General features: G+C 41.5%; 2 protein-coding genes across 4 annotated transcripts; one reads left to right on the top strand and one right to left on the bottom strand.

The window, feature by feature from the left end:
* Positions 1–2,053: 2,053 nt before the first annotated feature.
* On the bottom strand, positions 2,054–4,170 carry LOC6617043 (fructose-bisphosphate aldolase). Of its 3 annotated transcripts, none has more exons than XR_004362164.1 (4): positions 3,253–4,170; positions 2,994–3,193; positions 2,260–2,932; positions 2,054–2,198 (listed from the first exon to the last, which is right to left on the bottom strand). XR_004362164.1 is itself a non-coding variant. In XM_002041335.2 (3 exons), exons 1-3 carry the CDS (start codon positions 4,049–4,051, stop codon positions 2,837–2,839), a joined length of 1,095 nt encoding a protein of 364 aa, XP_002041371.1. In that variant the 5' UTR covers positions 4,052–4,170; the 3' UTR covers positions 2,054–2,836. The 3 variants fall into 3 exon arrangements, 1 of the variants encoding a protein (XP_002041371.1); XR_004362165.1 differs by having other exon boundaries at positions 2,265–2,932; XM_002041335.2 differs by having other exon boundaries at positions 2,054–2,932.
* Positions 4,171–14,509: 10,339 nt separating this feature from the next.
* Positions 14,510–16,511, top strand: LOC6617042 (sodium channel protein Nach). The gene is made up of 5 exons (XM_002041334.2): positions 14,510–14,708; positions 14,770–14,994; positions 15,050–15,230; positions 15,337–16,025; positions 16,096–16,511. The coding sequence occupies exons 1-5, from the start codon at positions 14,581–14,583 to the stop codon at positions 16,322–16,324; spliced, it is 1,452 nt and encodes a 483-aa protein (XP_002041370.1). The 5' UTR covers positions 14,510–14,580; the 3' UTR covers positions 16,325–16,511.
* Positions 16,512–21,461: the final 4,950 nt, after the last annotated feature.

The raw sequence follows: 21,461 nt of genomic DNA, 5'->3' as shown, positions 1-21,461 counted from the left end.
CAGAAAACTTAATCTTTAATATGGGGGAGTTTCTTTACTGGTAATAATCATCACCGATTAATAAATATTTAAGGAACAATATATTTATATAGCTCAGTGTTTGGTTAAATATCAATGCATTTTTGTATTTTCATGAGAACAACAAATTTCCAAACTGATGTCCCGACCAGTGGAGCCTTACCAATTTTACTAGCCAGATTGAACTTTGGCCAGACCAAAACAGGCGTCATTAAGTCATGTGAGAAATGGAGACAACTGTACGTGATTCTGTTGGTGGCATGACCAAAATTAGCATTTTAAACACCTCTTACTTTTGGCCTGATGATGTGGCGCACATGGAAAGCGAAACCAAAAGCGAAACTGTCCCGCTTTTGTGGATGCTTGGCTTTTTAGCTGGCCAGCAGCACCACCTCCAACAACAACAGCACAACCGGGTAGGTATTCTGGCCATTCGTCCTGCCATCTGCCAAGTCGACGCGTGTGCCTCCATTTATGGCCGGGCGAGTTGGCAACATTTTGGCTATCAGCAGACAACCAAATCGAAATCGAAGTTGGACGAGGGAGACTTTTGGCTTCCTCACTTTATATGGCCAGGTCGAAACTTTCAATTAACACAAGTCGCATCCTCAGTCAAAGCGTTCGTTTTTCACGCTCCATGACCAATTTTGGATTCGATTTCGGCCTGGCCAGCAAAGCGAAGGAAATACCCGGCCACATTAATTGCCGAACGGTACAGGATTTGTGCGGTCTGCGTTATTAACACCAAATTAATCAAAACAAGCGTTTGACAGCTGAGTGATTTGTGCCCGGTCCGTCCGGAGTTGTGAATTAAACTTTGGCGCCACAGCCCCGTCGACTTAGTTTGGCTTGGCCTGGCTTGGTTTGGATTTTTCTAATTATGCCGCCGCCAGGCTGGCAAAGGCCGCCTGGGCCCACTCCCACTTCCCAGACCCGCACACTCGTTTATGGCCAACAGCGGTTGGCGGTTGGCAAGTGGAAATCTCGTTAAAGACCAACTCAAATCGGGTTCGATGCCGGTCGGCTATTTGCCTTTGATCTTTGGCGACTGTGGAAGTCTCTAACAAACGCGTGCCGCCGGCAATGAGCAACATTTTGCAGTTGCGATCATGGCTGTCGTGTATTAAAGTGTACAGTGCTAGTGAAAAAAATATTCTACATTTGTATGCTAATGAGTACCTAACACTTTATATGCATGGAAAGAAAATGAAATATTAAAATCTTAAAAAATAACTTTACAATCAATTTTAATTTCTTTTAAAAAGCTTTACAAATATAGTGATTTATATAGTGAAGCCCATCCTTCGTAAAAAGTAGTTCGCAATTTGCTAAGTGGCAGCAGTATTTCCCATGCCACTTTAGCGCCTGGCACGCCCATAAATCTTCAGCGGCAAATTGAAACCGCTGATTGAGTAAGTGAATGAGAGAATGAATGAGTGATTGAATAGGCGGCCAAACCGAGCAACTGATTGTGAGCGACTGAGCGGCGAAGAGCGATGCATGTGATTAAAAAAGCGCTGCCATAATTTGGCTTTAATTGGCTTGACGCGTCGCGTGCTGCCGTCGCTATAGTCGAGTGGCTATGGCTATATAGCCGCCGCTTTATAGCCTGGAATCGAGCGGAACTCGGTGGGTGTTGTGTGCCACATATTAAGCAAACATGAGCATAATGGCAATTTACACATATGCACAACCGCCGAATACACTAACAGCTGTATACGTATATGCGGGGCCCAATTAACATGACATGTCGTACGCGTTGGCCTGATTGGGACTCAGAATTAAATTCGAGTGCGGGCGAGTGAAGGTGTTGGATCACGGGGATTCAATCCCGCGGCTCTGGGATACACGGCGATTGCATTAACGGCAAACCTACGCTACAATCTGCAGGTGAAACGACACAACTTTAAAGAGGAACTGGGTAACCAAGGACTTCATGCGGAAGGATGTAGCAACTTTTAATGTACTATGTGTTAAAAAATATTTAAAACCAAACCAAAATATATTGTAAGTTAACTTAAAATATTTTATTTAATTGTATTGAATTTCTATATTAACTCTTATTTTCCCCAAGTACATTTGAGTCCTTACACTCGGAAGGCAATGTGGCGGCTGGTTGCTTGTTTTAAAATACTGCGCGTGACAACTGGGAGGAGCTGACTTTGCAGCGAAAGGCGAGGCTATAAGTTAGTGGCTGCTTTAATTTTAATTATTGCGATTTGCGTGCAACCCCCTTCTCACCTTACCATGATTCCTGGTGGCAGTCTGACTAATTTGCCAACAACATGACACCGACTTCAGCGGCTCGGAACCGCCTGATTAAGTCGAAACACTCAACCCCGGCTTGCCGATGTTGTTGCTGCTGCTGTTGTTGATGTTGCTGCTGTTGCCGCTGCTGCTGCTGTTGCTCTTGTTGCCGTTGCACACGGCCAACGTTTCGGTTTTTGGCATGCGCCTGCGTTAATTAAGCTGCTGCGTAGCTGGAGCTCTGAACGCAGCTGCGTGTCGCGCGGTCGTCTGGTAATCTCCGCGGATTAAGCCGACACTTCGCTCCAAGAGTCATGTTGCTCTTTGCAGGCTTGTTAACCATATTTCGACTTGTTCGCCCCGACTGGCTTGCATCACATAAACGGCCTGCGGTCAAGTGGTGGCCAGAAGTCACCAAGGAGCACTTTACTCGCTAGGAATTCCAGAATACTAGTCCCACGTTGCGACAAACACAAAAATTAAAATTGTCCAAACTAATTAATTGTTACTCTACAAATATCGAAAGTGGTTCCATTAAGTTTAATTTTGATTATTTAACTGATATTTTTCCTTAGAATTCGACGGCTTCTTGAATGAGTCTTTCAGTGGCCGCTGAACTTTCCACAGAGCCAATTACATATTTTCCAATGCTTGCCAGACCATTGGCCTAAAATATTGTAAAAGGAAACATGAGTTTTGAGGATATATTCTTAGGTATTTATACTGACCCTGCATCGCTTGATGAGTTCATTTTGAGCATGGGTGATCTGCTCCTTCTTGCCACCCCAAGTCCTCAATATCGATGTTTGAAGAGCCCGATCAAAGGCAAAGGTCATGGCCCATGGCTTACAAAGCGGAACATTGTTAATTGCATTCAAATGAACCGTGGCCTCTTCCTCTGATTGAGCGCCACCACAAAAAAGTACTCCTGAAGAAAAGGACGCATAGATGAGGGAAACCCCATAGATTAATTACAGGAATCCATACCCATTACGGCCGGAGGAACACTTCGTCTAATGGCGAGAACAGTTGCCACTCCAATATCCGCTGGCGGATGATTTTTGTTGCTCTGCAATCCAGGCATCACCATGCTGGGTTGCAAAAGAGTTCCCTCGAGGAAAACGTGGTGATCACTAAGAGCTTTGTATACTCCAGCCAGGAGAATTTCGTTGACCTTCTGACACCGATCCAAATCATGATCTCCGGTAGCCAGGACCTCGGGACTAATGATGGGTACTAGTCGCTGCGATTGGCAGATGGCTGCATACCGGGCCATGACATTTGCGTTTTCCAAAATGGCCTGCGGCGAAGGAGTATTCTTAGTGATCTTCAGGATGCACCTCCACTTGGCAAAACTGCAGCCCTCCTTCTTGTACTGGGCACATCGATTGGCCAGATCATCCAGACCCTGTGTGGTGAACTCATCCTCGGAGCCGAAGAGTGGTGAAAAGTGCTTGTCCACCTTGATTCCCGTCAGGATGCCCTTCTTTCTGAGGGCCTCCACGAATGGCAGTCCGTCATCCGTACGCTGATGCAGTGTTTCATGGTAGAATATCACGCCGGATATATTCTCCGCTATCTTCGGATCGGTCGTGAATAGCATTTGGCGGTATAACCGGCGATTTTCCTCCGTGTTCTCCACACCGATCAGTTGGAACCGCTTGCCCATCACAGCACTGGACTCATCGGCCGCCAGGATTCCTTTTCCAGGAGCCACCAACGCCTTCGATATGCAGATGAGTTCCTCCTGCAGCTCCTTGTTTGGGTAGTAGAAATGCGTAGTCATCGCGGTTTACTTTGAATTTTGACTTCACGAAAGTGATAAACCAGAAAGGATTTTTGAATGAAAAAAAAGTGAGAGTAAAATCATGGAAGCTAAATATTGCACTGAAATTTTGTATTGAAACGAGATTTAACCAAAAATTATTACGCAAAGCATTTATAATTGACCACTTATTTTGATATTTTCTAATCAAGATGCTGAGTTTAGATTTATTGCAATACTTGCCTACTACCTGACCATTTAGCACTTGCCTCCGTCTAATGACATTCTAATTAGAGTTTTAATTGCTTTGGCAAAGAGTGGGAGTCAAAAACTTCCAGAGGCAGAGATTTGGGGAAGATTAAGCGCCAGAAAAGAATAAACTTGCCTCACATTAATTATATCTGACCGCACCGACACTTTTCGTTTTATGAGTTTCACTTCGGACGTTTTATGGTCAAAGTTTTGTTTACACAAATTATAAGCGGAAGCTCTGCTGTGTCATAAAAGAGGCAATACAAGTGGAATAAAAGGTGATGTTTCATTTTGCGGCCCATTTGCGGAGCGTGAATTGAATTTTCCAATTTTCTCTTGCAATTATCTGACAGACTTCGAGGTCCATTCGAAATTCAATTGAACTCGGCTCGATCCGACGACTAATTCTAATTGGCGTGGGAAACGCATCTGAGTGCTCCAATAGCTTTAAATGGTTCGCCGGCTAGACAGTTGCCTAATTTTGTGTAAATTATCGCACGAATTATGAGTCTCGTACGTGAAATTCTCCAAAAATAGCCAAGACAGCAAACACATCGAAAAATTAAGTACGATAAATATCAAACAACACGGCCAGCACAGCCACAATTGCATCGCATTTTGGATTGTTGTGTTTTTTCTCCTCCGAACCGATCCGATACGATCCGATCCGACACCGTCATCAATATTCAAGTTTAAATCCCCCAATTAGGCCAGAGGCAAGACGCCGGATCGGCAAGTCCGACGAGCCTAATCGCAAAGCCAATAAATATGATCAACTGCGAAAATCCTCCACTGCGCTTCGAGCTCAGCCAGCCGAGATGTCTTTGCACCTAATTGAGCGTGGAGCGGCTGAGTCAGCCGGCCAGTAGCCACCAGTTACTTGAAAAGCGGCTTGAAAATTATTAATTGATTATCTATAAACGTTTTAATTGAAAATTGCGAGGAACTTAATTAATAAGCCGAAGATTGGGTGCTCTTTGGTGGGCGTGGAATATATCATATAATATGAATACAATATTAATGTTGTAATGAAATTTAAATTGAATTTTAAAGAATACGTTTTTAACATTACGATCTAGGGTTAGATAATGAGAATTTTTTATTGATAGTGTGTTTTCTTACTGATTTATACACCTACTAAATAACCTGCAGAACTTTCTCTTCTTTAAAAAGCTTTTAACAGTTCACTGCACAGACAATTTGAAAGTTTTGGTAATTGGATTTTTACGGCCTTTGGCTCTTTCCAAAAACCAAGCAATGATCATTACCAGCCGTTAATACCCACTGGATTGGTTAGGGAATTCAATGGACAGCCACTTGGCTCCTGTCTTTTCAATATTAAATTGACCGCTGGTCAGCGTTTACTCAGTCAGGCGTAATTATTGTTATTACCAAATTAAGTAGCCAATTTTTTCATCGTCTTTCCGACTCTTTATCAGACTAAAGCCACTGTACTAACGACTGTAATCCGGCAACTACTTGGAGTGTAGTTTTTTTCCCCCCTTTTTCATTATTATGTGTGTGTGCGTGGGGTGGGCGAGCATGAAGTGGGCAGGGGGATTTACTCACGCTCTTGCTGCAGTTTTTTTACGATTTTGGATTTTCAATTTTTGAGCACAAAGTCGTTGTGGCCAAAAACCATACCCAGACATCATTTTCAAGGAAAATCTCTTCATTTTTAATGTGCCTCGCTGCACACACTTTCAGAAAAATCAATAAAACAGCGAGAAGGAGGCGAGTTGGCCAGCGCAAAATCGACTGAGATTAAATCGAGCGCACATAATCATATTTAGCTTTTTGGCCACATCGGTCGTGGATGTCAACTGCAGGCCACTGTATGGATATATGGATGTGTGGCTATTGTCGTGGATCGTGCTTCCATATCCCTCCGCGAGCCGGGCCAAATGCAGTTGGTGGCCAAAAACAATGGCCATAGGCGCCACCGTCTATGAATTAATCACGTTCATAATTTCGCTATCGTGTTGCGTTCGCTTGTTGCTCATAATTTCTTGTGTTGCTATCTTATTTTGGCCAGGCTATTGTGCTTAATTTGCCTTAAAAGGATAAAGGAGAGAGTCGTCTGTGGAGCCATATTGTTGCATAATTAGGCACACGGCCCGGGGTGTTTGCTGTGGCATTTATTGGCGCGAAAAGGCTTGTGTGTGGTCATGTTGTAACAAACCATTGTGTTGCACATTTGCCACTGCATCTGCATTGTTCGATATGGAAATGAGTGTTGGTCTTTGGTCTTGGACAGGGATTTATGATTGGGGCCAGCATGATTCGGTGTCTTGGAGGTGGCTAACGACTTTCTGCATAATTTCGATCCTGTTGTTAAGGAAACTCCAAATGAATTGTAAATAAAATTGGTTGTATGTCTGGAAATCACAATATTTATCTACTTTATCTTGACCAGAAGCAGAAAAGCTTATATTAAATTGCAATACATATTTTTATGCTGACATAAGTCTAGCTTGGCTATACAACGGCCAACGACTCTTGATGTTATTAAAAAACAAATCTTAATATTTGGCAATTTCAATGATTTTTCACAGTATGCTTTGTTTTAAATTTGGTTAAGCTTATCGAATGTATGCCACCATAACTCACAGTTTAGTGGCTCCCAAAATGTGTGCTCATAAAGACTTACCATTGAAATTCCAGCCACACGATCTGACAGACAGGACACGTGCCAAACGCATATACTTCAATATCTAAATCTCAATAATAATATATACTATACATTTGTCTACAGCATGACAGACAGCAACCCACGCCTTGAGGTTCATTCTGTGAAATCTTCATTAAATCAACTTCCAGGCCATTGCACAAAGGACCAAAGCTCATCGCCGTCTTCATGCGACTTTACGACCCGAAAGAAGTATGCTTTTGTTTTTGTTTTTTAAGTTTTCATTAAAATTTACGCATTATCGCATAAGCACTTGGGCTGCGAGGTGGAGCGACTTTTGCCCAATTTTTACCAATTAACGGCGGCCCAATCTCACGTACATCGGCCATGCGTTTGGGCCAAAATGGCTGGCTGGGTGGCTGGCATGTAAAGCGACCAACTTGGGCGGCAGTTTCAATTTCGCGTCGGATTTTTTTATGGGCCCACGGCATGTGCAGTGTGTTTGCCATATCGCGCCCGGCGCATATCAGTCGTTAAAAATGCTTCACATAATTTCGCTTATGTGCGTGCGACATTTAGCACCGAAAATGGTTGCAGGAGCAGGAGGAATTCGCAGCAGGACCCATATCCAGGGGCAGGCACTCGTTCCGGAGGTGGACTCCAGAGGTGTTGGACCTGTCCCAATAACAATTATTTTTAAACTGTGTGCTTAACAAACGGGCCAGGGGGTGGCGGCAGAACAGTGTTTACAAATGGAGAATAATAAAAAAAACTTTTAAATACCCCAAACGTGAAATTTCTGTAAAGATTTCCGCTTGCTGGTAAAAGCTTATTGAGGTAAAAAGTAATCGACAGAAACTTAAAGAATACTAAATGAATACAATCTACTATTCAATCCAACTTAATGATAATTTTTTAAGAACTAGGTCTTCCTGCTTTTGCTTTTTTTACCATATAAGAACCATAGTACCATGCAACACGGTCTGTTCTGAAATGTTAAATGCTTCACACTCAATAATTTAAAAGTGCTGTTCCCGGTAATGCGCCCAGAAATAAAAATTAAAAACCTTTTTGGCTTGGCATGCAGTGCGTATGCGTAATGCCTAGAGGTATTTGTGTGTGTGGTATGCCAAGCATTTGCGCGGCGTTTCTGTGAGAACCATAACCTTGCCAGTTAGCAGTCACCTGGTAATTGCTATCGGCGTTGGCGTTCAACTTGCCGTCGTTTTCGAACTTGAGCCGAATGCACAGGGAAAAACAGTAGACCAAATTTTAAGTGCTTATATTAATAAAATATTTAATTTCCTACTATATTTGTTTGTAAAGCAAATAATCTACTTTTCATTTAATTGCGAGCATGTGAACTAAGCCTACACACAAATACATCATAAAGTTAAGCTTTTATTTCCAGTGTATAAAAGTGGATGTGAACGATATCGTTGGCGTTGGCGTGGCGCACGTTTTGATTTGCAGTCAATGAATGTGCTCGTAAAGTCGTGTAACACTTTTGCTGCTGCTGTTGTTGTCGATGGCATATTGTTGTTGCTGTCGTTACCCACTGCAGTTTTGGCCTTTTTGTGCATTTGCATTTTGGCCACTTGCCGGGGGCGTAGGACCACCCACGCCATTCCGGCCACTGACTCAGGTTTTCATTCATAAAAAGCAAAAAGCAACTCGGGCAGCGGAACGCAGGTGTCAGCCTGAAACGGCATTTGGCATTCAAAGTGCAGCTTCTCGTTTGGCAAAAGTTCAGCCCAAAGACGTGCCATCAAATCAATCGACGAACGCCAGGGACATTTTATTCAATAGGGTCTTGTGAAATCGCTGTGTTAATTGCACCTGCCTTCGTCCTACGATTTTCACCGCTTTCCTTCCTCAATTTCTCTGCGATGGCCTGTTAATATTTGCCAACTTGGCTGCTGGCTGCATGCTTTTATTGCTTGTTAATTGCCCAGCTGTAACACAAACAATAATACGCCCACACCATGCACCGGCCATCCTCTGTTCTCCCACCCGAAATGGGCCAAATGTAACCAGGTTAGCAGCCATTGGTGGACAACTTGGTGCTCGATGTTCCTTATTGTTCCTCCTAATCCGAAAATGGCCGTTGGTTGCGTGACTAGATAAGGGAATAGTCTGTGCATCCTTACATAGCCTAGATAATTCACTTGAGTTTAGGCCTCCTCCTGCATAGGTAGATACAATTATTACCAAGATTGATTAACGCATTTTTTTCATATATAATTAACTAAACTATTTATCAATTGAAATAAATATTTAAATGAGGTAATTGAAACTGTTGTACCGATTTCTTGTAGTGTATGAAAATCACGCAGCCACCTCGAATGTAAATGTTTGTAGTCGGCCGGTGTTATTACCTGTCCGCCTGAATATTAGGCAGGGGCGTTGGTCAAGGGGGCGTGGCTGGGAGGTGGCTAAGCCGTGGGCGTGGCAAAATTCGTTGTAAGTACAACACATTGCACATTTGTTTGGCAAAGCCATTGGGACGGCAGTTTGTTGGTTGGGTGGCTATGGGGAAATGGTGACAAATAACTTGGACGGTCCGGGAATCGAGAGCTCCAGAGCGCCATGTGACCATGTTTTGTGTCTGTGCATCCGTGTCTGCATTCTGCATTCTGAACCCCGGCCATGCCACATGTGTGTGGGTGGGTGCATTATGAGATTTATGCGCAGTGACAGGAAGGCTGTTGATTAATTGAACTTTAATGAAAAGATTTATGTGGTTTCATTATTAAAAGCCAACAGGGAGCAGCAGGCAGACAGGTTATGGCCACTGGGGCTAATTGCTATGTATTGATTTTAATTGCACTAGATAGTTTGGAAACTTTAACTGATTGAGTATTTTTACCCTTTGTAAACTCCCTGCTTTCGCTGCAAACATGTTTCATTTGTCATCGTTGTTGGCAAATTCCATTAAGTATTCCCAGCGCGTTGCACAAATTAATTCTTGGCTTAGTCATATATCACTGGAAGTCAAATCTATAACTCATTACTTCAGCTTTTGCTCCACATTAAACAAAGACTCAAATACCCAAGGCGGCAGCACCCAACTAATTGATATTCTACAGTGATTATCGTTTTGAAATTTATGCGACAATATGTAAAATATTTCTTTTTTGCTGCTCGTGCGCTTCATTGTTTCTTCAACAAATTGCAATTGCAGCGGTTTGTGCATATTAATTTTACCAGTCGCTGACGTAGACAATTGTTGTTGCCACTTCACTGGTGGCACGAGCTGCATTTTGTGCGGTTGTTGTTGCAAGTACTTACGCGCCGCATCTGACAACTGGAACAATGCACTTTCAAATGATAATTGTTACAACTTTTATTGCTGATACGGCAAGCAACTGTTGCCACTGCTGCTAGTTGGTGCTGCTGCTAGTTGGTGCTGTTGCTACTTGCTGCTGCTGCTACTTGGGACTGCTGCTGCAACATTTGCCGACTGGTTGGTTTGCCATTGGTATTATTATGATTATTGCATTGTTATTGGCCTTTTATTGCCTCTGCACTCGATTTTCTTGTCTTGGCAGCTCGGAATAGCGGAAGACACTGGGGTATGCAAAAGTAGTGCTTCCATTAGTGTCACTCCGCCAATTGTTTACGGCGAACACTGGAAAAAAATACATATCCTTCTCTAATCCCCTTTTACTTTAAATTGTATCAATTTGGTAACTGTGTAAGCAATTTCCCATTTCTTTATAAATGATTTAATCTGTTGAACTTTTCTGCAAAGGACTTAAAATTAAAATGAGCAAAATATCATTAAAACAAAAATAAAACTGCCTCTTTCATTATCGTTTTTTTAAGAAGATGAAATCAGTGTTTCTGTGCATATATCATTTTTTCCCGTGCATGTCCTGCAGAAATTCCCATCAGGGAGTTTTTTGTTGGCCGTTTGATTTTCCATGTTTTTTCGGCGCTTTTCTTTTAGGAGCAGTTCGGGGCAGCAATGAAGCACTGTTCGTTGTTCCTTGGCTGTTGTCGACCGACATTGTTGCGATATTGTCAGCGCATGTGGGAAACACAAACAACAGCGTTTTGTTTGCAAAAGCGTGCCGGGCCAAACATAACCGCTGAATGGCGAGAGGGTGCCGTTTGTGGTAAAAAAATAAAATTTGGCTAAAAGTAGGTGGAGCAGGGGGCGGGGTCATGGCCCTATCCCGCCCTGTCGCTTAGACAAAACCAAACGTGGCACTTGGACACGATTTTTGCTGTATATGCTGGCCGTGTGTTTTGGTTTTGGTTTAGGCATAGATTTTTTATTTGTTGCTGTCCACTTTTATTGTTTTGCGGTCTGCATATTATATTTGGTCATTCCATGTTTTACCAATATCATTTTTGATTTTTTCATTATTCGATTTTATTTATTGCCGCTGTTTTGACCATTTGGGGTCTGCTGGTTATTATAAATGAAATGTTTGGCGATTATGTGAGTTCAACTCAAAAGCAAAAGTCATTCAGTTGAAGGCTCGCCTCTATTGAAACTTTTTTAATATATAATTCGCCCAAAACTGAATGTGTAAACTTCCCAAATAAATTTTCGGGATTCTATGGCATGGAATGAATGGCTTGGAGGAATAAATCAAATAAGTCGGATGTTTAATATAGCCGGCTTTGATGAACTCTATGATGATCTCAGTGGCAGCCCACATTAAACTTGATTGGTCTTCGACTGTTTAAACATTCCTCGCCAAACCATCTTGATAGCAGATCTCATTATTTCCATGCAATTTTGTTGCCAGCTATCTGGAGGCGATAATCGGCTTTGGTAACTTGTTTAGCAAACGCAATTATATATAAAATTATATCTGAATGTGTAAATACTTGTATGTTTGATATTTTAGCTGTATAATTTCGCATTCATGGCTGGCAAGCTCTGGCTCCGGCTAATTGACACTTAACATGGCTTGGAGTATTTTGAAGTTAATTGTGTGTCGACGTCAATGGTGTTCCCACCACTCTCCGTCGTCCAACAAATGGTTGGTTTACCGAATTTTGTGTGCTTGTTTGTATTTAAATTGCCTTGTCGCTTGTTCACTTGTTTCTGCTACTGGATTTGTTTTTAGCTGCATTTGATAGGTATTCCATCGGTATACCTGCAGCACAATATTATTTTCGCAGTCATGTGTACTATTAAATAAATATAAGCTCAAACAATGCATTGTCGGATTTTTCAGATCCTTTTAACACAGAAATTCATTTCAATTTAATTTGTGAAGATGGCCCAAGTAGGTCATTTCTAACATAGCCATTAATTAAAGCCAGCCAACTACACACTTTTTTTAATAAAATTGAAGATTTTGCTTTAAAAGAAAATATTGGTTTGCCATTATTTTTTCTCAAAAAAATCGGTCGGTCGTTTCGCTCTATTCAAAAATATTTTCTTTTGTTGTTATTTTGGAATGCAATTTGACAACAATTTTTTTCGATATCTGCAAGTCGAGTGAGAACCCAGTTTTGCTTTTGAAATACTTGTTTATTTTTGCCTTTTATTGCTTTCGTATCCAATTTTCGATTTCAATTGGGAATATCTCTGAGGAAATGACCAAAATGAAGAATGTAAAATTTTTAACAACATTGTTTGTCCTGTATTTTTCGACAATTGTTATCGAGTGCATACAACTTGACATTCTTTTTTGCAAGTGAGATATAATTTTTTTGTTTTTGTTCTTTGAGATTGAAAAAGCCAATGCACAATCGAGACCTATTACCTATTCTTTGAAAATTTTCATTTAGAACTCAAGACAAGCTAGGGTGCATTTCGAATTTCAGTTCATAGATAACATGTTGCTATTTATTATAATTATTTATTTATATATAAATTATATTTATTTATCTGGCTGAAACCTTTTTTATTGTGAAACCCATGCACCTTTACTTTATTTTTTAAGTGTTTAGTTGGGGAGAAAAGTTAATTTATTCCTTGTTTGCCGACGAATGAATCCATATTGTCACAGAAATGGCTCGACATGTCTACCATTTGGAATTGCGATTTAGGAAACAATTTGCCTCATTGCGTGTTCTGGGAGATGCATAAATAATTAAAATGTTCGCATTAGTTTTTCATGCCACTCGCATGTTGCCGGCTCGAATTTCAATAAGCACTCTAATTGTTTTTAAGTGTTTTTCCAGCAGCGACAACAGCAGCCGTGTGCAGCGCAAATGAGCCGTAATTGCATAATTCTAATTTAGCGTCGAGTTCTAAGCACCGAAAACATGTTGACTACAATTTATGCACGTGTGTGAGTGCACCAGTGAGTGAGTGTGGGTGGTTCTGCATCGGTGTGAGTTTAGTATCGTGTGTGCAGTCACTCATTTTACTTAATAACTCAGTGCAAGTGCACGTAATGTCAGGACTGAAGTTGAAGTTTGGCCACCAAAACGGGGTGGCTTAAAGTCTGCAGTTCTGGCTGCAGTGGGTTAACAACCAACATTGAGTGTGAGGTGGGTGGCAAAGGTGTCGGATCGTCGTCGGAAAAGTTTCACGTGCACACAGAAAGCCCAGGTGGCAGCAAAAGGTGCAAAATGTTTCAATACAGAGGTCGATAGTCAAAAATCAGTGGGGAGAAATGGATATGTTGCCTAACTCTAGTACACACAATACATTATCTGGGTAACGTTATAAAGTTATAAACAAATTGTACATCTAATTATTTAAGGAAGTTAAATATAAGTTTGTGTACTCTTTCTTAATGTTACTTTAAAATAAAATTATAAAAAACTAATTCAATTAAAATAAAATAAGTTTAAAGGAAATTTAAAAAGCTCGCTTTATGTCATTTTATATAACTTAAAGTCACGCTGACTACCACGTTTGCCATTGCAATGAGGTTTTTAAAAATCAAATAGTTTTTGCATAACAAATGCTTTTGTTGAATGAATAATGCTTTCAGTCGAATGAGAGCTTATATTGTGGGCAATTTTTATACCAACATGTTTACATGTCAATTAAAAATGTGTGCCTTATTTCGTATGCAGTCGATGACGCATGTTTTGTGAATCGACCTGGTTAAAATGATCGGTTTACAGCTTAAGTGTGAGGATTTTAACTAGGTTTCTGTATCATCTGGGTCTCAAAATGGTTGAATTTCAAGTGAACGTAAATGCACACACACTCTCATACACTGAAGTGTGCTGTTTTGCGGGTGAGTGTGTATTTAAATCCTTATTGCGACACCTGCACAAAGCAAATACCAATTAAAGGCTTTTCACATGCAGTCCAATGCCAATTTTGGCTGGGTGGTAAGAAATTCGTGTGTGGGCAAGGAGACCGAACATGCATGCCATTAAGTTGCCACACCCCACCCACTCTCTCTCTTTGCTACACTTAAAAAAATAAACACTAAGTTCTCAAGTATTCTTAAACATTTTTTCTTACTCCCAGAAGCAGAAATGCTTTCATTTTCTTTTGAATTTTTTTTTGTTATTTTATGGTTTTATTTTAACATAAAATAGAGTTTAAGTGGTATATAATATATTTTTCTCTCTGTGGGCGAGCAGCTACTCGTAAACGGAGGACAAACAAATTTACACAAATGGTAGCTGACCGTGTCGTGCTTGGTCAAGAGCAATTTATATGGCCCGGTCAGTTCGGAACGAGTTCCTGGAGTTCGAAGATCGGGTTATTAAGCGCCTACGGTGAGCAGATATGGGTGGAACTGAAAAAGCCAAGGGCCAAGTCCTGGCCAGGAAGAGAGGCTACGGCTTTGTTACCAACATCAAGGATTACTGCACCAATTGTACACTCGCAGGATTCGCTTACATCGCCAATTCGAGGTGAGCTGTCAAGCCTCCAATAATCCCCAAAAATTTGCTTGTTTCCATTGTGTGTGTGTAGGCTGCATTTCACGGAACGCATTTTCTGGTTGATTTGTGTGTTTATGTCGTCCTTGGGCTGCTACCAACTGATTATGGGATACCAGCGGAGTTTTCCCACACGAGCTGTGAGCATTGTATTCGAAAGTCTGCCGCCATTTTCCAAATGGAAATTTCCCGCTGTCAGCGTCTGCGAACTGGCCTACCGTGGAAATCTGTTTCCCAAATTCGAGGAATACATAACAAGGTTGCGATTGACAAGAGGTTATAGGTCTAGTAATGAGAGGTTATTACTTTTTTAGTTTGGGCGTTGACGTGACGGGTGATTACCCATATGATGTGGAGACAGGTGTATCGATCCTTCTATTTCCTGCTTTATACAATGAGAACGGGCTGAAGGGAAAGTGTGGCACAGTACACAAGAATTGCACAGCAGCGTGTGCAAGGTGTCCTTCGGATAACTATCGGCAAATACTGACCTGGGTGAGTAGGTCTTAAATGAAATAAAATAAACTTCCAAAATAAAACAAGAAAACGTAATTCTTAAAACATAAATTTGAAATATAATTTGTTGTTGGAATTTTACCAGTATGGAGCCAACTGCTCGGATCTGTTCGTGGAGTGCAAACTATCCCATGAACCCTTCGATTGCTGCCGGCATTTTCTGCCCCTTTTGACACCATTTGGCCGCTGTTACATGCTCAATTCGCTACTAAACAATGAACCTGGGTCGAAACACTGGCTGCCCAACGAGTTGGATCCCGCCTATCAGAAGGCAGTGATAAATGTTATCACTCGTTTGGATGTGCAAATAAGCGTGATAAATGCGGAAGATATTCCACACACGGCCTTCTTTCCGCCCGGAATTCCTCTGATTACCGAGGGCTTGAGCAAGTATATGCAATTCAACCAGGTCGCCATGAAGAACGATCCGGATGTTAAGGATATAGATCCGAAGATCCGCAGCTGCTTTTTTCCAGAGGAGATACAGGCTGACAGCATATACAAGTCCTACAGCTTCAGCGTCTGCATCACCGAGTGCATTAGGCGTTTGCAGATGAAGGCCTGCAACTGCACGTCGTTCCTGTACAATCCCAATGCCGATCCACGGTATCCGGACTGCGATCTGGAGGGATTCTTGTGTCTGGAGAAGACTCGTATGATCAAGCCGGATTCCAGGGTGCTGGTGAACAACAACAAGGGCAACAATGCCAGTTGCGGCTGCTTGCCGTCTTGTAATGATGGCGACATTACTACCATTTACGAGCCACTCTTATTGTAAGTTTATTATATTTGGGCTCTTAGTCCGAGCATGATGCTTATTTGCATAAATTCCCACTTCCGGCAGTGTTAGGAATCCAAACAAGTACTACAACGGAACTCTGGACATGCCCTTCCTGCCGACGGATCAGTATCGTCGGCAGTCCCTTCGCACGCCTCTGGATGTCGTAGTCTCCATGGGCGGCATGCTGGGTCTTTTCCTGGGGGCCAGCATCCTCAGTGCCATCGAGTTTGTCTACTATTTCACAGTGCGACCCCTAAGCAACATGCTGGGGGCTCGCGCCCCTCGTGCGTAATTGGTCAACTGCCAGCGTCAAATCGAAAGCCAGTGCAAGAAGTTTTCGAAAAAAAGATATGCATATAAAACTACTCAGTTATTTATACATAACAGATATTGTATATTCTATTTCTTAATTAGCACAATTATTCCTTTTCTTACATCAATTTTTTTAATCTCTAAATCGAACATTTTTATTATAAAAAGGCAATTGCATATTCTTTAAGTGTATTCGCGGAGTTAACCAAAGAGAAGTATATTGAAAAAGGAGAACGAAATCTGGAGTCTCCCGAGTCGGAAGCGCCTTGACCTCAGTCACAAGCGGCGTATGCGCAATTTAAAAATTTTATTAAATATTTGCTCGACTCGGTCACTGCAATGCGCATTAAAAATGCAACCATGGCATGCCGTCAGGATGCCAAGGATATTCGTACCGAAAAGCGATGCTGTGCGAGCCAAGTGTGAATCTGAAAATCAATGAAACTCACAATTTGCCCAGTCAGCAAACGCCTCTTGGCGACAACTGCAACCATTTCACACTTATATACATACATATGTATGGTATATATATACATATTGTCGCCTCAGATTTGGCCACCTTTCAAGCTTGTTAAGTTTTCCATTCGGCAGGGCCACGTTGTTTAGTTTTAAATATTTAAAACGACACAACAATAGAAAAGTGTGCTAAAAGCAAACGAGAGAAATGTAATCACATTAATTCTTTGCCACAGGCCTTTTTCTTTGCCTTTGCCTTTTTCGGTCATTGTTGCCTTTGGTCACCTCCACAAAGGTTAATTAATTATGCTCTACACCAATTAAAAAGACACGAAATGGGCCTAAGCTTTTAGCGCACGGAAAATTCGAGTGAAATGGGCTTAAAGGGGAATGTGGAACACGGTTAGAAGTGGGTCGTTGGGAATATTTGAAAAGCATATTCGAAACCAATTAAAAATTAATTATGACAAACTAAGAGCAAAACCTAATAGGAATTTGTGTTGTAATAATTTTGAAGATAATAAGTTCATGAAATTAATAGTAACTATTTCAAATCAAACCAATAAAACCAAGCACAAACTATTAAAAAGAAAGTTTATTAATAAAGTACATCGAAAGTTTATTATTTATTAGTTTTAGATTTAAGTCCAATTTGAAATGTCAAGCCTCCTTGTTGTAAAACAATTTTAAAAGCATGAAAAGCATTTTTAAAGGGCATTAAAGGACTTCATAAAACTTAGCCCAACAACTTTTATTACTAAAAGGACCCAAGGAAATGGAATAAAAATCTCTGACCGCCACTTCCCGCAAACTCATAAATAATATTCTCTCCTTTTCATGCACACTTATACATATATATATATATATGTCGTGGCGAAAATAATGAGTATGCGTGTAGTCGCTGTTTACTTCTTCTCCAAGTTCCCTTTGCTATTATGCGTGTTCCTATTTATGAACACGTGGCGAAAATAATGAATGCGTTTAGTCGCCGTTTACTTCTTCTCCATGTTCCCTTTGCTATTATGCGTGTTCCTATTTATTGTCAATGTGTGAGGATGAATAGATGAATTATCTAGGACTTTGCAAAAACGAGAGCGATAGAGCTGTTGCTGAACGTGGCCACTTGCGCTGCTTGGTTAGAAAGGGAAAACTATATAATGAAAAGGAAATGCCAAAAATTGAGAAGAGACAAAGCAGGCTGCACGAAACGGGAGTGAGGTCATTAATCGTGGAGAAGCCAAAGCAGACGCAAGTGGACTCGTTGACTGCGCACAGCTGCATAAAAATTATATTGTGAAAAGAGTTATGAGCAACGCTGATATGGACGGACGGACGGACGGCGAGGACCCTGATATTCTTAACCCGACATCAGAAGTGGGATCTGTGCCACACCCTGCATTTTCTGAGGATCAGTGGCGTGCAATAGTCGAAATGCAAAATCGGAATTTGGCTGAACTTGTAAAAATCATGCAAGTGACGCCGGCACGTGAGCAGCAACCTAGTTATGATGTTAAGCTACCCAAATTTAACCCTGATGCTGCATGCGTAGAGGCAGCAAAGTGGTGTTCAACAACCGATATAATTCTAACTGAGCACCCCCTTAAAGGAAGTAAATTGATCATGGCACTAAGTAACTGCATGGAGGGAACTGCATCTCAGTGGCTAACACAAATTTCGTACCAGGGTATGACTTGGCAAGAGTTCCAGGAATTATTTCTGCAGCGCTTTAAAACCGAAGAGACGCCGGCCGCTACGTTTTTAAATTTACTCAACAGCCGCCCGACTGTCGCCGAATGTTACGCGGTGTATGCGAGTCGGCTGGTGACGACGCTAACTACGAAGTGGCGGAATATGGAAATAGAAGAAATTGCCGTTACAACTGTTCTTGCGCATATGGCAAACATTGACAGTCGTTTGCAGCGCGTCCTCTTCACATCCAATGTGCGTACCAGAAGTAAGCTACAGGCGGAGTTAAAAGTGTTTACGTTCGACAAGAAGCGACATGCTCGAGATGACAGCCTTGGACCTGATCAGAAGAACCGTAAGGCATCGCCAGTTGTATGCCACTTCTGTTCAAAGCCGGGACATCGAATTGCTGAATGCCGAAGTAAAATGCGACAAGATAGAGAGGCGAAACCGCAGCGTGAAAAATCAAATGTTACGTGATATCGGTGCGGCCAACCGGGACATTTCTCCAACCAATGCCCGAAAAACGGAAGTGCAGCCAAACAAGATGTGACTCAACAGAAGACTGTTAACCAATGTTGTGTGACTGAGCCAAAGGGAAGCTTGCATCAACGAGGTGAGATCTATCCAATTTGTTTCGATTCCGGTGCAGAGTGCTCCCTTATTAAAGACGACATTAGCAGAAAGTTATCTGTTAAACGTATAAACAATACTGTAATGATAAAAGGCATTGGTGGTGGCAGTGTGTGCAGTACATTGCAAATCTTGAGTGAAGTCACTATAAACGAAAATATTATGGAAATATTATTTCATGTAGTCCCGAACGAGCAAATGAGGAATGATATTCTGATAGGGCGAGAAATACTTAAACAAGGCTTTTATGTAATTTTGACATCCGATAATTTTAAAGTTGTAAAATCAAAAACTGTCAATAATTGTTCCGTTACTGAGCGAATTGATAAGATGTAATATTGTTCGCCCAAGTTGCTCTCCCTTTGCTAGCCCCATGTTGCTCGTCAAAAAGAAGAACGGAACCGACCGTCTATGTGTTGATTTTAGAGAGCTAAACTCGAATACGATTTCGGATAAGTACCCCTTGCCGGTTATCAGCGATCAAATTGCTAGACTTCGCGGAGCAAATTATTTCACATGCCTGGATATGGCAAGTGGTTTCCACCAAATCCCGATTCACCCTGAATCCGTGGAATATACTGCATTTGTGACCCCAGACGGTCAATTTGAATTTCTTACAATGCCTTTTGGCCTCAAAAATGCGCCATCTGTTTTCCAGCGCGCAGTCATAAATGCACTTGGTGACCTTGCTAACTCTTTTGTAATCGTTTACATGGACGATATAATGGTAGTATCGCCAACCAAGGAATTGGCTTTGGAAAGGTTAAAAACTGTTTTGAATGTTCTTACAAAAGCTGGTTTTACCTTTAACCTTGCTAAATGCAGTTTTCTCAAAACAACTACCTCTGTTGAATCTAGATATCACTCCTACGAGCTGGAAACCTTGGCAGTGGTAAAAGCCGTTAAACATTTTCGCCATTACCTAATTGGCCGTGAGTTCGTTGTCTATACATACTGCAATTCATTAAAAGCTTCTCGCACAAAAATAGATTTAACCCCCAGAGTTCACCGCTGGTGGGCCTACTTACAATCGTTTAATTTCGAAATTCAGTATAGAGAGAGCAAGCGTATGGCTCATGTGGATTTCCTATCAAGAAATCCTTTATCACCCGAACACATTTTGTCAATAAACAAGATTCCCGAAAAACGAGTAAATCTGTCTGAAATTTCAAGTACTTGGCTTCTTGCTGAGCAACGGTTAGACCTTGAGATAATAGAAATAGTTAACAAATTGGAGTCAGATGAATTGGCTGAAAATTTGGCCAAAACGTATGATTTGCGAAAAGGTGTATTATATCGCAAGGTCCAAAGACGAGGTAGAACAAGTTATTTACCAGTTGTACCCAGAGCTTTCAAATGGTCAGTAATTAACCAGGTACACGAGTCGATAATGCATTTAGGGTGGCAAAAGACACTTGATAAAGTGTACCAGTATTATTGGTTCGCTAAAATGAACAAGTATGTTCGAAAATTTGTTTCAAACTGCATAACTTGTAGATCAGTGAAATCATCTTCCGGGAAGGTTCAGGCGGAACTTCATTCCATTCCGAAGACAAGTATACCGTGGCACACCATCCACATAGATATAACGGGTAAATTAAGCGGCAAGAGCGATTTGAAAGAGTATGTCATTGTTCAGATCGATGCCTATACAAAGTTTGTTTATCTGTATCACACCTTAAAGATAGATGCCGAAAGCTGTGTTAATGCTATGAAATCTTCTATATCCTTATTTGGAGTACCAGATCGCATCATCGCCGACCAGGGCAGATGTTTTACTAGCTCTAAGTTTTCCGAGTTTTGCGTATCGCAGAAAGTTGAACTTCACTTGATTGCTACGGGAATGAGCCGTGCAAATGGGCAAGTGGAACGGGTGATGGAAACACTGAAAAATTTGTTGTCAGTGGTAGAATCAAGTCAACGGTCGTGGCAGGACGCACTTGGCGAAGTCCAACTTGCACTGAATTGTACAATTTCTCGTGCCACTGAGGCAAGTCCGTTAGAAATGTTAATTGGTAAACAGGCTCGACCCCTTGGATTAGTTCCCCCATGTGAGACCGAATGTGAAATAGATTTGGCAACTGTTAGAGCTCATGCGACAGAAAATATGAATTCCTTAGCGTCTTACGACAAATCCCGATTTGATAGCAGTAGGGCAGCCGTTGACAAACACCACGTAGGTGACTATGTGCTATTGAGGAATGAAGAAAGACACCAAACTAAGTTAGATCCGAAATTCAGAGGACCGTTTTTGGTGACTGAAGTATTAGAGGGTGACAGGTATACACTAAAGTCGTTGACGAGTAACCGATCGTTCAAGTATTGCCATGAAGATATACGTA

This window comes from Drosophila sechellia, chromosome 3R, assembly GCF_004382195.2.
Source record: "Drosophila sechellia strain sech25 chromosome 3R, ASM438219v1, whole genome shotgun sequence".
In the NCBI taxonomy this organism is placed as follows: Eukaryota; Metazoa; Arthropoda; class Insecta; order Diptera; family Drosophilidae; genus Drosophila; species Drosophila sechellia.
This window is presented reverse-complemented; position numbering and strand designations above follow the sequence as displayed.

Excerpts from the sequence above, each read along its gene's own strand:
- LOC6617042 (XM_002041334.2), top strand. The coding sequence starts at position 14,581 with ATGGGTGGAACTGAAAAAGCCAAGGGCCAAGTCCTGGCCAGGAAGAGA. Across the intron at positions 14,995-15,049 it reads TTCGAGGAATACATAACAAG|TTTGGGCGTTGACGTGACGG; the intron begins GTTGCGATTGAC and ends TTACTTTTTTAG. Across the intron at positions 15,231-15,336 it reads ATCGGCAAATACTGACCTGG|TATGGAGCCAACTGCTCGGA; the intron begins GTGAGTAGGTCT and ends GAATTTTACCAG.
- LOC6617043 (XM_002041335.2), bottom strand. The coding sequence starts at position 4,051 with ATGACTACGCATTTCTACTACCCAAACAAGGAGCTGCAGGAGGAACTC. Across the intron at positions 3,194-3,252 it reads TGTTCCTCCGGCCGTAATGG|GAGTACTTTTTTGTGGTGGC; the intron begins GTATGGATTCCT and ends CCTTTTCTTCAG. Across the intron at positions 2,933-2,993 it reads AACTCATCAAGCGATGCAGG|GCCAATGGTCTGGCAAGCAT; the intron begins GTCAGTATAAAT and ends ACAATATTTTAG.